Source organism: Acomys russatus, chromosome 4, assembly GCF_903995435.1.
Source record: "Acomys russatus chromosome 4, mAcoRus1.1, whole genome shotgun sequence".
In the NCBI taxonomy this organism is placed as follows: Eukaryota; Metazoa; Chordata; class Mammalia; order Rodentia; family Muridae; genus Acomys; species Acomys russatus.
Genome location: NC_067140.1, coordinates 26,508,181 through 26,521,054, shown reverse-complemented (window position 1 = coordinate 26,521,054; position 12,874 = coordinate 26,508,181). Strand labels below are relative to the sequence as shown.

Sequence of the window (12,874 nt, the reverse complement as noted above, 5' to 3'; positions counted from 1 at the left end):
ACAGAAAGACAGCATGTAGACCCAGATCCCGTACAGGCCTCTCCCAAGCCTACAGGCACCTCAAGCTCCCTTGGCTGGCTCCATTACAAGTGTTGACCCAGCCCATACAGAAGGTGCTAGGGGCCTGGGAAGAGCCACCCGTTGGGCGAGTCTGGGTGGAATTGCAGGTGCTGGCTCAGTCCCTTGCTAGCCCTGTTTGTCCCAGCCAGCCGGTCTCACATTCTGAGCCTTTAGCAAGGTAAGGCCTACACAGCTGAGCATACAGGCCCACTGGAAAACATCCCAGGTTCACACTAGATGAATGAGCAAGGTCCGTGTTCAACTCTCCTTCCCCCAGTAAAAGAAATGGGGATAGGCTCTCTCTGAACCTCAGTTCTTCCACTTGGAGAAATTTCCTGAGATATCTTGAGGATTAGATGGTTCTGGTGAAAGTGGTAACCATACTAAATCCAGGAGAGGAAACAGGCAGCTAGAGTCATGTGTCCTAAACCTGGCCCCTCAGCCTCTGGCACTCAGCCTTGGGGTGGTTAGTAAACCCATGAGGACATCCTTCATTGAGATGAGCCTCAGCTCCCAGTTGAGGGACCTCTCAATTCTCCATTCCCACCAAACACAGAGTCACCAACCATCATCTCCACTACTGTGGCCAACTATAGGAGAATGGGAGCCCAGTGGGTCTATAAAACCAGTTTGGGAGCCACCTTCCTGGTTTCTCTCCCCCACACCATTAGATGTCTCTGTCAGTAAGCTCCTGTGGCCACCACAGCCACTGTGTGACATAGAATCCACTACATTTCAGGGTCCCCAGCTGTCCCTCGGCCCCACTCCTTGCCCAGCCTTCAGAAGTCAAGGCTTATGCCTAGTAGTCTGACCATTTCAACCTCCACTCTCCAACCATTAGCCATTCTCTTGCCACCCCACCTCCCTGGGCAACCCCTCACATGGAGCAGATTTGCCCAACACATGGAAAGTTCACTTACTTTTCAGCCCACAGCCCCTACTTAAACCTTCTCCCCCACCCCTACCCTCTCTGCAGGCTGGACACAGAAAGGAAGTAAAGGCCCCAGCACTCCTCATAGCCAGTGCAGAGTGGCCAGCGCACCCCGAGCCATGGACAACTTCATGGAGTCACTGAACAGGCTGAAGGAGGCCCATGAGAAGGAGGTCCTGGGTGAGTGGCCAATGGAAGGCTCCACTGCGCTCCTGGCAGGTCAGGGATCCCCTCTAGTTATCAGTCCGGCTGGCTGGCTGGCTGGCTGGAGACTGGAATCCTGACACAAGGACACAAGCTGCAATGTGTTTAGATACGCAGCCTGGCCCAGACTCAGCTCTGAGCATTGCATCATCCAGAATGTCTATAGACTGTAGGCTGTGGTGTGGACCAGGAGACGGGCATATGCAGGGGGCATTATCAACACCTCATGACCACAGGCTACATCCAGCCCCAAGCACGTCCCTGCTGTGTCCTCTCAGAGGGCTGGCAGAGGGAGAGGGAGAGGGTGCTCACTCTAGAGGCTCCTAAGGCCATATGAGGTGCCACTGACACAGAACGGACGCCTTTCCTCCAGCCCCGGCTAAGCTCCCCCACTGGTCAGGGTGCCCTCCACCCACTTCACTGCAATTCCAGCTCAGTCCTGGGAGACCTTAAGGTCAAAGAAACCAGCCACTCCCCCAAACCACAGGGAAGAATGCGGGATGTTTCTGGGAACCCCCATGCCAGGCTGGGATCAGCCTCCTGGATCCCAAGGAAGTGTGGCAGCCAGAAGAGGGTCTTGTGGGGCTTGCTCTAAAAAACTGTTGATTACACATCTAGTGTTACAGGAAATGTCCCAGAAGCTACAGAAACAATACCTGCTCCAGTGTGCTTGGGGATACAAGCTAGGTCTAGCAGGACTGGAGTTTGAGAGTCTTGGAGTCAGCACTGACCAAGAGGAGACCAGGCTACTCCCTAACAGAGGAGTGGACCTTTTTTGGCAATTGGTTTGAGCTGACAGATAACTCTTATTATAGCTAAGGGACTTGGTTGGGTACACAGGAACTCAGGATGGGGCAGAGGCTGCTGAACCCCAGAGGCAAAGAACTTGAAGCTGCTGAGAGAGGAGATGACCAGCCCCACTCTCAGAGACTATGTTGATCTGAGGACTGAACAGAACTAACTAGAAGGGAAGCACAGGTGCCAAGTCTTTCCATCCCATTAGTGAACCCAGTACACATTGGCAGGTCCAGGAGAAGTTAAGGGTGCACCTAGTTTCCCTCCTGGTCCCTCAGAAAGTAGCCCCTCTTAGATCTGCTGCTTCTCCCAGATGGCCAGGCACTTCTGGACCAGGGTCTCTACCAACCTCTAATCAGAGGCTGAGCTCGGGAAAACAGAACATCTGGGCAGCGGTGCAGATGGGGCGTCCTCCCCACACCCTTCCCAGGGTCTGGAGAGGATCCTATGTGACAGCTGAGGCAGGAGTTCCCATATTGCTGCTCAGCCCCACCACTGCTGTGAGGAGGCAGCTAGGCCGGACCTGACACACACCTTCTCTGTCCTCCCTGCCAGGCCTGCAGAACAAGCTTCTAGAACTGAACTCAGAGCGGTGCCGGTGAGTCAGCCCAGCTGAGCCAGAGGAGCAGAGGGGAGGGCAGCTGTTCCCACAGGCCATGGCCACCCACACTGGCCCCCAAGGTCTCAGGATGGCAGCCCACCCAGCATCCCAAACAAAGGGAAACTGAGGCTTAGCATGGCAAGGATGGGGCAGTGAGTCCCTTGGCCAAGGTGACATACTGCTTATGTGGTAGAGCTAGGACTAGACCATTGAGACATCAGTCCCAAGGGGTCTGGCATGGCCATCCACTTCGAGACCCAGGGAGAACAAAGTGCCAGTGACAATACTTGTTGTGAGGCCCAACTCAACCTCAATTGCTGTGTGACCCTCCTGTGTCCCATCTCTGACTAGACCAGTGGTTTTCAACCTTTCAAATGCTGCAACCCTTTATATAGTTCCTCATGTTGTGGCGACACCCCCCCCCCAACCATAAAATTATCTTTGTGGCTACTTCATAACTGTAATTTTGCTACTGTTATGCATCATAATGTAAATATCCGTGTTTTCTAATGGTCTTAGGCGACCTCTGTGAAAAGGTCATTCAACATCCTCAAAGGGGCCTCGACCATTTCGGTTGAGAACCATTGAACTAGACCAAGGTCCCATAGCTAAGGCAACACAACAATCAGACTGGACGGGGCAGGTCACCATGGGAAGCCGCTAGGGAGGAGCCACCCAAAGCCAGGCTACACAGGGCATCAAGACCAGCAGCTCACCTCAGCTATCTGTCACACAGAGACGCACAGAGGGTAGAGGAGCTCTTTGCCAAGAATCACCAGCTGCGGGAGCAGCAGAAGGCACTGAAGGAGAACCTGCGGGTTCTGGAGAACAGGTGAGGTAACCCCTCCCAGAGCCAATCTGAGAATCTTTAGCACAGACCAAACCAGACAGATGTCCCCACGCCAGCACTCCACAGACCTTTAAGAGAACCTCTTTTCTAAGATTCCTTCCCACTGGGTGTGGTGGCACACGCCTTTAATCCCAGCACTCGGGAGGCAGAGGTAGACAGATCTCTGTGAGTTCAAGGCCAGCCTGGTCTACAAAGCGAGTCCAGGACAGCCAAGGCTACACAGAGAAACCCTGTCTCAAACAACAACAACAAAAGACTCCTTTCCAAATGTAATTGCAATGGGCTCCTAAGCCCTCAGCAGGAGGTAGGCCTGGGGGTCCATGGAACACAGTTAGGGAAAGGAAGCAGAACGTGTGCCTCAGTATGGCTCCCCCTGTCCCCAGGCTGCGGGCTGGCTTGTGCGACCGATGCATGGTCACCCAGGAGCTGGCCAGGAAGAAGCAGCTGGAACTGGAAAGTGCACACCTGCAGAGCCTGCAGCACCTCTGCATCCTCAGTGAGCCACACCCACAGTCCAGGGACCCCAGGGCCAGCCAGCCCAGCCCACACAGAACCATAGGAAAGGAAGAGGCACGGCACATGGCAGGCGGCACGCTCTGGTTCCCTGACACATGGGACAAGGCCCCCAGTGGCCTGTGTCTCTTCTCAGTTCCTAGGCGGGGTGGGGGTCCCCTCCAACCTTCCTGAGAGGAGCTCTAGGGACAAGCTGGGGTGCAGCCTGGCCCTTACCAACACTGTCTCACAGACAGTATCACCGTCCCTCCTGCTATGTGCCAGGCTAGAGCAAGCAGAGGACTTCCCTGTACTGTGGGAGCCTCTTGTCTCCACCCCTGACCTATGGCCTCACTCCTTGCAGCCAATGAGATGAATGGGCTGAAGGAGGAAAACAAGATTCTGAAAGAAGAAGTGAAGAGGCTGCGGAGCCTGGGGTGAGTGGGGCAGCACAGGCCCCGGACACCTACCCTGCGTGCGGAGTGGCCTGACCGCCCCAGGTGCTCTCGCTTCTACGTCCTCATCATCAGCCCTGTTCCTCTCCAGAGACAAGACTGCACCCCAGGCCTGGGAGGGCACCTCAGAGCCCCCGTCACCCATGCCACTGCACTCCCCCAGTAGCCGGAAGGGCACCACTGAGAACACACCAGGAGGCCCAGAGGAGGCTGAGGAAGAGCAGCCAGGCAAAGGTCAGCAGGGTTAGGGGAGAGGCTGTGAGAGTGGGCCCCTAGGGGGATGCCACAGGGTCTCCCTAGCTGTGACTCCTCCTCCCACAGATAAGGTGTCAAGCCACAAGACATCCCCAATGGCCAGAGTCTCCCCAGCTGCCAACCTACCCGAGCCACGCACCCTGGACATGGTGAGGACCTGCTTCCTGGACCCCCACCCCCATCCCACCCCCACCCTTGCCTTCCAGGCAAGCAGGCCAGCAGCAGCCTCCTGCTGTGTGCAAGGTGCCCTGTGCCAGCTTCATACCCATCAGGCCCGTACCCAGGCCAGACAGGGACACAGAGTTTCATGTGAGGTGGGAGAGGAGAGCCTGGGTGATTGGCCTACCCACCCCCTGCCCCATACAGAGCCCTCAGTGCATCTCCAACCAACTGCACTCGACAGTAGCCGTAGTGCGGCCTGGCTCCAGGGCCTGCCCACCAGATTGCAGCACTGCCAATGGGACGCCCCCACCACCATCTACCAGAAGCAGCCCGCCCAGCCCAGCACACGAACACGGCCTCCGCGTGGACAGGTGAGGCCCACCTACTACAAGGAGCAGCTCTCTGCTGGCACTCCATAGCAGAGTGCCACTCAGTATCTGTCCAGGTACCCTACTTTCTCCTGGATTGACTTTTCTGGACATCCGGGTTGGTTCACAGCTCTCACAGTTCCTGAGTGACCAGACCACGGTGGAGTATACACTTTGGCTAGGACCTCAGGGGACCTATGTAAAGCCTGAGTCCCATTGCCTAGTGGAGCCAGTGGGGCCGTGGGAGATGGACAGGAGGGTCAGACACTCCCCTCACAAGATCTTCTCACTTTCAGTTGTGGTGAAAAACATGACCCACAGCAATGTAAGGGAGGAAAGGGTTTATTTCAGCTCACAGCTCAGGGTTCATGCGTGAAGGAAGCCAGGGCAGAAGCTCAAGCAGGAAGTTGAAGAAGGCCTGCTATTCTATGCAGCATTGCCTCTCCTGGGGGGACTTGCTCGCAACAAAGCAAGTGCAGCAGGATCCGCGGAGAAGGATGCCAGCTAGCTCTCTTCTACAGGCTGGGAGCATTTGCCCAGGGAATGGTGCCACCCACCACAGGCAGGGCTCTCCTACGGCAGCCTCTCCTACATTAGCCAATCAGATGCAGGCATTAAGCCGTGTCAAGTTGACAGCTAAAGCTAACTAAGACACAGGAGGAGATAAAGGACCCAGTGTCCAGGCTCTGGGTCCTCTTTGGCCAAATCTACCACCTTCTTCTATACCTAGTGGCCTCCAGAGCCAGGGCCTGAGAGCCTGCCCTTTCCCATGGTCATGTGATCTCAGGTAGCTTACCCGACTTTCCTGAGCCTCAGCTTTCCCATCCATGAAGTGAGGTGTTTTTGTCCTCCCTCTCGGAGCTCACTTAGCCAGTCACTGATGGCCAAGGGCCACTGTGGTCACTCTTCTCTTTCCCCTAGCTTCCTGCGGGCCTCCCGGCCATCAGCCATAGCCTATGAGACCCTGAAGCGCTCCCTTCAAGCCGATCGCCTCTCCCTCCTGAATCGCCACCTGTCTCTGCACCTGCAAAGCCCCCACAGCAGCACCCTGGCTCCTGCTACATCGGCCAGTAGCCCCCTGCCCCACGGCCTGAAGGCTAGAGAGGCAGAAACATGGGACGAGCCTGGTGCCTTCATGGGCATGCAGGACCCACGGCTAGAAGGAGCATTGCACCTGCTGCTGATCCAGCAGCAGCTCCGCGCACGGGCACGGGCAGGCAGTGCCAGGTCGAGGGTCCCATCTGCACCAGAAGAGATGCCATCTCTCTCACCAGCTGGCTCGGATTCTGAGAACTCTGAGAGTGAGGCCCCCAGGACAGCTCTGAGCACAGATGCCCAGCCTGATGCGTGGCACCCTCGGTCCACAGGCCAAGGTTGCACCTGGAGGAAGGAGGCACACGTGACCACTCAAGATTGCCCCCCAGACAAGCCTCTGGACCTCTCTGACCGGGGACGGTGTCGAGACATCTCCAAGTTGACCGGCCAAGCTTTGCCACTCAGCCCCACAGTTGCTCACATCGCCAGCCCCCAGCCGCCCACCTTGTCCAGACCCCTGATTCATAGCCCCCACACTCCCAGCAATGACAGCACAGAGACCAGAGCTCAGGAGCCTGAAGAGCACGCTCCTCCTGAGGTAAAGATCCCAGCCCGGTCCTCATCTTTTATGTACCTCCACTGCAGGGTGGCATTTACACCTCCCTGGCCTGCCTGCTTTCTCTCTGCCCCAGCAGTTGATGACAAAGAGCAGCCTAGCTGTTCACACTCGAATGGGAGGGGTTGAACACCTACTACAGCCTGAAGATTGAGATGGCTCAGGGGTACACACACACACACAGATACTCAAACCATTAATTTGCCTCCCCCAGGACACCTCACACCCTCTCCCAGGGACCCACGCCAGCCTGGCATCTCCTGGAAGGACAGACGAGGAGGCTGGAAGAATGCCAAGGCCAGTGCCCCATCTGCAGAGGGTTGACCCTGACGGGACCACAGGTAAAGTCATCACTCAGAGCCCCAGTCCAGTGGAAAGGGATGAACAGTGGGAAGGGAAGCAAGGGACAGCCTGCTGGCCCCTGGCTGGGTCTCTCCCACTGTGCACCAAGGCTCTGAGGCCCAGAAGACATTGCTCCTCCATCCCACAGGGCTGTAGGAGCCAAGCAGGTAAGCCTGGGTTCAGATCTCCAGCAAGAGTCCTGCAGCAGGCTAACAGTCCTCATATGAAGAGTCATTCTCTTTGTCCCGGGAATGCATGCCCAAGGCCACCAGCCTGGCTGACCTCATTTGTCTTTCAGAGCCCAGCAAGGTCATGGCTCAGAAGCCAGACCTGGAGCGACTGGAAGAAGAGTCGGATACCTCAGACACTAAGGTGGGTCCTCAGCCACTCATTCAAGGAAGTTCTGGTCGGGCGTAGTAGCACATGCCTTTAATCTCAGCACTCAGGAGGCAGAGGCAGGTGGATCGCTATGAGTTCGAGGCCAGCCTGGTCTACAAAGCGAGTCCAGGACAGTCAAGGATACACAGTGAAACCCTGTCTTGGAAAACCTAAAAAAAAGGGGGGGGGGCTGGAGAGATGGTTCAGAAGTTAAGAGCACTGTCTGTTCTTCCAGAGGTCCTGAGTTCAATTTCCAGCAACCACATGGTGGCTCACAACCATCTATAATGTGATATGATGCCCTCTCCTGGCCTGCAGATGTACATGCAGGCAGAGCCCTGTATACATAATAAATAAATAAATAAATAAATAAATAAATAAATAAATAGATAGATAAATAAATAAATCTTCAAGGTAGTTCTGGCAGATGCCCGGGCAGGAGAGGGGGTTGCTCCTTGGCCTGAATGAGTGCGTTTCCTTCTGCTCAGGTGGGCCTGACCTCTAAGGCAAGTGCAGAGCCGAGCATCCCAGGCGAGGGACATGCTGAAGACCAACAACAGGGTCCACAACAAAAGAGGAAGTGGGCCTCAGACCTGCAGGACAAAGGTACCTACATCCTGGAGGGACAAGTAGGGTCAGTATGTGCTGGGTGCATCTCTAGCTACCTGGAGAATGGCACCTGAGGACCCGCTGGAGCCTGACTGAAGTCCTGAGCCATCCTCCAGAAAAGGCCTCTGTGAATCCTGACCAAATGGCTTTCTTGCCTTAGTGTCCCTCCCTCAAGAAGACTGACACCAGAGCTCCATAGACCCCAGTAGGATAAGACTGGAGCCACGAGGGGCTGGGGATGTAGCTCAGCTGGCAGAAGGCTTGCCTGGCATACATGAGCCTCTAGATTCCTTTGCCAACCTCTAAAAATATGACAGTTTCCACAGGAAACAATATTATGTTTTGTTTTGTTTTGTTTTGTTTTGTGACAAGGTTTCTCTAGGTAGCCCTGACTGGCCTGGAACTCACTCTGTAGACCAGGCTACCCTCGAATTCACAGAGATTGTCCTGCCTCTGCCTCCTGAGTGCTGGGACTAAAGGCGTGTGCACCACTGCACCCAGCCACAGGGGAACAATGTACATCACATTGTCATCCTCAACTACATAGCAAGTTCAAGGCCAACCTAGGCTATATGAGCCCCTGTCTCAAAAAGGAAAAAGAGGGGGGGATTGAGGACAGTTATTACTGTCCCCCTGCAAGCAGCTCCCTGGGACTGGCATCTGTGGACCTTCCTGTGCCCCTTTGGGGAGCCACAGAGGTACATCCGGCTGGCCCTGGGGTATGTGTTCCTTCGGTGTTAGGGTTGCTCACGTGTTTGCCCATGGCGGTGCCTTTGAGCTCAACCCTGCCTGATAAGATAGCAGGAATCTCAACCTGGTCCCCCGGGAAGAGTATCAGGGCACTTCCTGTTCCAATGCACAATGGTGAGTCTTTGAACACCTAAGCTAATATGCATGTGGCCTATGTTTGCCCAGGCTACAGCTCAGCAGGCTGGGCCGGGGCCACCACAATAAGCCATTGTTGCCGGAAAGGGACTGACCGCAACCTGTGTTTGCTCGGAGTGGAGGCCAGGGTGACTGTTTCACTTCCAAGCACTTCCTGCTTTATGCACACGGAGTAGGGTGTGGTCCTCTGGGTTACCAGTATGCCTGTCACCTTCCACACTGAGTCAGCTGCCCCCCTCCCCCCCTCCCGTTCCCCCTACTCACCCCCTCACCCACCCCCGTCCTCTTGGCTGTAATTGGACAAAGGATGGCTGGCACCAGGCATCCTGTGGGTGGCACTCCTTCATTCCAGGACACTTGTCTGGCAATCAGTGAGAATAGGCCCATGTCCTATAAGGGTCATTCATGCTCCCAACTTAACCTAGCAGGGTGTCACACACATCCCAGCACTATCTTGAGCCACACAGAGTGGAAAGGATATGTAGCTATCTCTACCTTGGGCTTATAACTCTGGCCAGTACATAGAACTGACACTGCTTGACACACGGGGAAACCGAGGCTCGATGGGTTAACTGGCCCAAAGCCACAGGTCTGCTACACAGACCCAGCATCTCAGAAGGTCCTAGGTGTGACCTGCCCAGACCTTGTAGTCACAGTCCCAGCCACTCAGTGGCAGTGAGAGAGGCTGGAGTTAGGCTCTGTGGGAGAGGTGGCCCTTTGCCATACCCTGTGGTTCTCCTCCTTCGCTCCGCCCATTCACTACCTTCTTAGGAACAAAAACTGGTGACTGACTTCATGGAGTTGAGCTCTCCTGAGCCTAGAAGTTGCAAGTCAGAAGACCCTCTAGGAAGGACCTACAAGTCCACAGGGCCTGCTGCCATGTCTCTTATAATTAATCCCATATTTCCCACAGCCCCCAAGAAGCCATCTCATGGGAGAAGGAAACCAAAGGAACCCCTGACACCAGCAGAAGGTCCCAGGAGCCCAAGGGACATGGAGGACTGCAGCCTCTCCCCCATTAGCGGGGGGAGAGTCCTAGCCCACCAGACTGAGAGACGCTGCACTTGCCCAGAGACTGTCTGTCATCTGTCAGGGACTAGTCACGTGTGAAGCCTCCCAACCTGAAGAGAGCCTGGAACAGCGAGCGCACGGAGGCGTGGCCTGCTTCCGGAGGGGCTGGTGAGCCACGCCCCCTCCCAGGCCTCTCGACAGCTCCTTCTCATCCCAAGCCTGAAGGAAGATGGACCCGCACCCGGAGGCAGGGCAGGAAGTAGGGGAACCCTAGCCTAGCTGCAACTCCTGCTTCTTTTTCTGGGCAACGGCCCCACCTCCCGATGCAATTGGAGGTCCCAGACCCTGCAGACTTTTCCAGGCCAGGAAGGACGCTTCAAGAGACAATGGTCTCAGACGCCCCCTTGTGGAGTCTGGGCAAATGCAGCCAGCAAAGAGGAAAAGGGGAGGGCCGTACGCAGGGTACCTGGTCAGATGCGGTCTCCCAAAAGCTCAGAGAAGACCACGAAGGGCAATATATGCAGCTGGCAGGGCTGAAGTCAGAGGCCTTGACCCATTTAGGCAGGCGGTCTAGGATCAGCTACAAGGACAGGAAGGCAGAAACAAAGTGGCCGTTATGTTCTGCAGAGCTCCTGCACTCTAACAACCTGGTGTTAGTGAGGCAGGTGTCTCACCCTCTCCTGAGGCCAGGCTTGGTGGTGCACACCTTTGATCCCAGCACAGGGATCAGGCAGAGGCCGGAGGTTGTCTGTGAGTTCCAGGCCAGCCTGGTCTACAAAGCAAGTCCAGGACAGCCAAGGCTACACACATAGAAACCCTGTCTTAAAAAAAAAAAAAAAAAAAATCAATCCTGGGCCACTGAATCCTGAGGGTATTGAGGAGACTTAAGAACTGCCATTTCCAGGGCAAAGACAGGCGCTGTAGGCAAAAGGGTAAAAGCTCTGAATCAGGGTCCAGTGTGAGGAGAGAGATAAGGACAAGAGAAGCTGTCTTGGGGAGGTCAAAGAAGGTGGCGCCTAAAACTTAGATTTGGATTCTGAGGGGTGAATAGGAGTGTGGGAAGCAGGCAAAGTTCCTAGCAAACTTTTATAAGCCTCTAGGTGCCAGCTAAGAAGTCAGGGCGAAGGCCAAAGAAAACTCACTCGACTATACCTGAGTGAGGAAGACCCAAGCAACCAAGCCAGTTGTACGGGACCACAGCATAAAAGGTGCTGCAAATGTAGCTGTAAAGTCTCACACTTCCAGAACTGGGGCTGGGTGAAGTCTGGGCCTGACGAGGTTCCATTCTCCACTGGGCAGACAGTGGCCTCTCATCTGTCACCAGACAGGACATTCAGGGGTGTGTGTGCGTGTGTGTGTGTGTGTGTGTGTGTGTGTGTGTGTGTGTGTGTGTGTTATTACAGGTTTCATGAGTTGTTTGGGGTTTTTTTTTCCAAAATTAAATTAAACACAAGCTTATGCTCTATTCAGTCTGCCCTCATGGTCAGGTTTGCCACAACACCACAGCCAAGTTCCTGCCTAAATGTCCACCAAGGCTCTCACGGGTCCCATAGTGCCAGCCAGCATTGGGGGCCTGGCCTCAGGGCTAGGTCCACACTCATGGCACCCTGCTGGGGACACACTTCCTCGCCTTTCCCATTTGACAACTGCTTCGGTTGCCACACTTTGTTCTCCCCTCCCTGTCAAGGACTGTTTATGTCAGTGGCAAGGACCATACCGCTGACCCAACACTGCTGTGTCTCAATCACCCATCCCAAACCACGTTAGGCATACTGCCAGCTCTTCATGCTACTGGGGACCAAAACTCAGAAAGGTAAGTGGCTCCCGTGCTCACTCGCAAACAGTTGGCTGGGTGCTGGGCACCACACCCAGGTCAGCAGACACCAGGGCCCCTTCAGTGTTTAGTGCTTCCAGCTGACAAAAATGACGCTTGCTGGGAGTGCCCACCACACAGTTGGACCAAGCCCTGCATTCTACTAGGAAGAAAAACTGCCCGCCTTACCATTGGTTCTTGGCAGAGGCCAGTTTGGAAAAGGCAGGGGAGAAGCAGAGAGGGCAGGGAAGGATAAGTCTACTTGTGCAGGCATGAAAGAGGGAGACTGGGGGCCGGGCGTGGTGGCACACGTCTTTAATCCCAGTACTCGGGAGGCAGAGGCAGGCGGATTGCTGTGAGTTTGAGGCCAGCCTGGTCTACAAAGTGAGTCCAGGACAGCCAAGGCTACACAGAGAAACCCTGTCTTGGAAAAAAGAAAGAAAGAAAGAAAGAGGGAGACTGCCAAGGAGAGGAGGTGTCTGACATGATCAGCGTGACTGAGTCTTGAAAGCAGAGAGGGAACTGTGGACTCCTGTGGGTCACACCACTAATGGCTTCTCTTCCCACGCAAAGAAGCCAGTCCCTGTACTTCAACCAACTCCACTGCAGAACACGCTGCAGTAGCCACAGAACCAGAGCAGGTGGTGACCTTAGAACATCAGGGAGATTTTCCTTTGTGCCTCCTCAATTATCCACCAAACACCAAGGTCCCACTTTAAGACAAGACATCCACATAGGCTGGGAACTGAAAAGAGCAGATTGTGGTAGAGTGAATGGTACATAACCAGAAAGGTCTATATACGAAAGCCCTGGTCACCTGTCCAAGAGGAAACTGAAGTTCCAGCACCCTGCAGACTCAAGACCACGTCCATGCTGAAACAGACCGCAACCCTGGAAGGGGCCAGCTGTCCTCAGACCACAGATGGGTCTCTTCTGCAATCAGTGAGGGAGGCCCCGCTGGCACAGCCCGGAAGCAGTGTGCTCTGGTGTCCCGTGGCTGTATGGCCAGCCC

General features: G+C 55.1%; 1 protein-coding gene across 1 annotated transcript; it reads left to right on the top strand.

Moving 5' to 3' along the window:
- The first annotated feature begins 1,056 nt into the window (after nt 1-1,056).
- Rbbp8nl (RBBP8 N-terminal like) lies at nt 1,057-10,148 on the top strand. Its single transcript, XM_051144858.1, has 13 exons — nt 1,057-1,171; nt 2,546-2,588; nt 3,328-3,423; nt 3,825-3,937; nt 4,298-4,370; nt 4,480-4,622; nt 4,710-4,792; nt 5,010-5,176; nt 6,095-6,806; nt 7,039-7,165; nt 7,465-7,538; nt 8,033-8,150; nt 9,952-10,148. Exons 1-13 carry the CDS (start codon nt 1,111-1,113, stop codon nt 10,146-10,148), a joined length of 2,007 nt encoding a protein of 668 aa, XP_051000815.1. The 5' UTR covers nt 1,057-1,110.
- The last annotated feature ends 2,726 nt before the right edge of the window (nt 10,149-12,874 follow it).

Bases quoted from the DNA above. Each gene is read 5' to 3' on its own strand.
- Rbbp8nl (XM_051144858.1), top strand. From the start codon at position 1,111: ATGGACAACTTCATGGAGTCACTGAACAGGCTGAAGGAGGCCCATGAG. The intron at 4,371-4,479 runs GTGAGTGGGGCA...GTTCCTCTCCAG, and splicing joins AAGAGGCTGCGGAGCCTGGG to AGACAAGACTGCACCCCAGG. The intron at 7,166-7,464 runs GTAAAGTCATCA...TTTGTCTTTCAG, and splicing joins TGACCCTGACGGGACCACAG to AGCCCAGCAAGGTCATGGCT.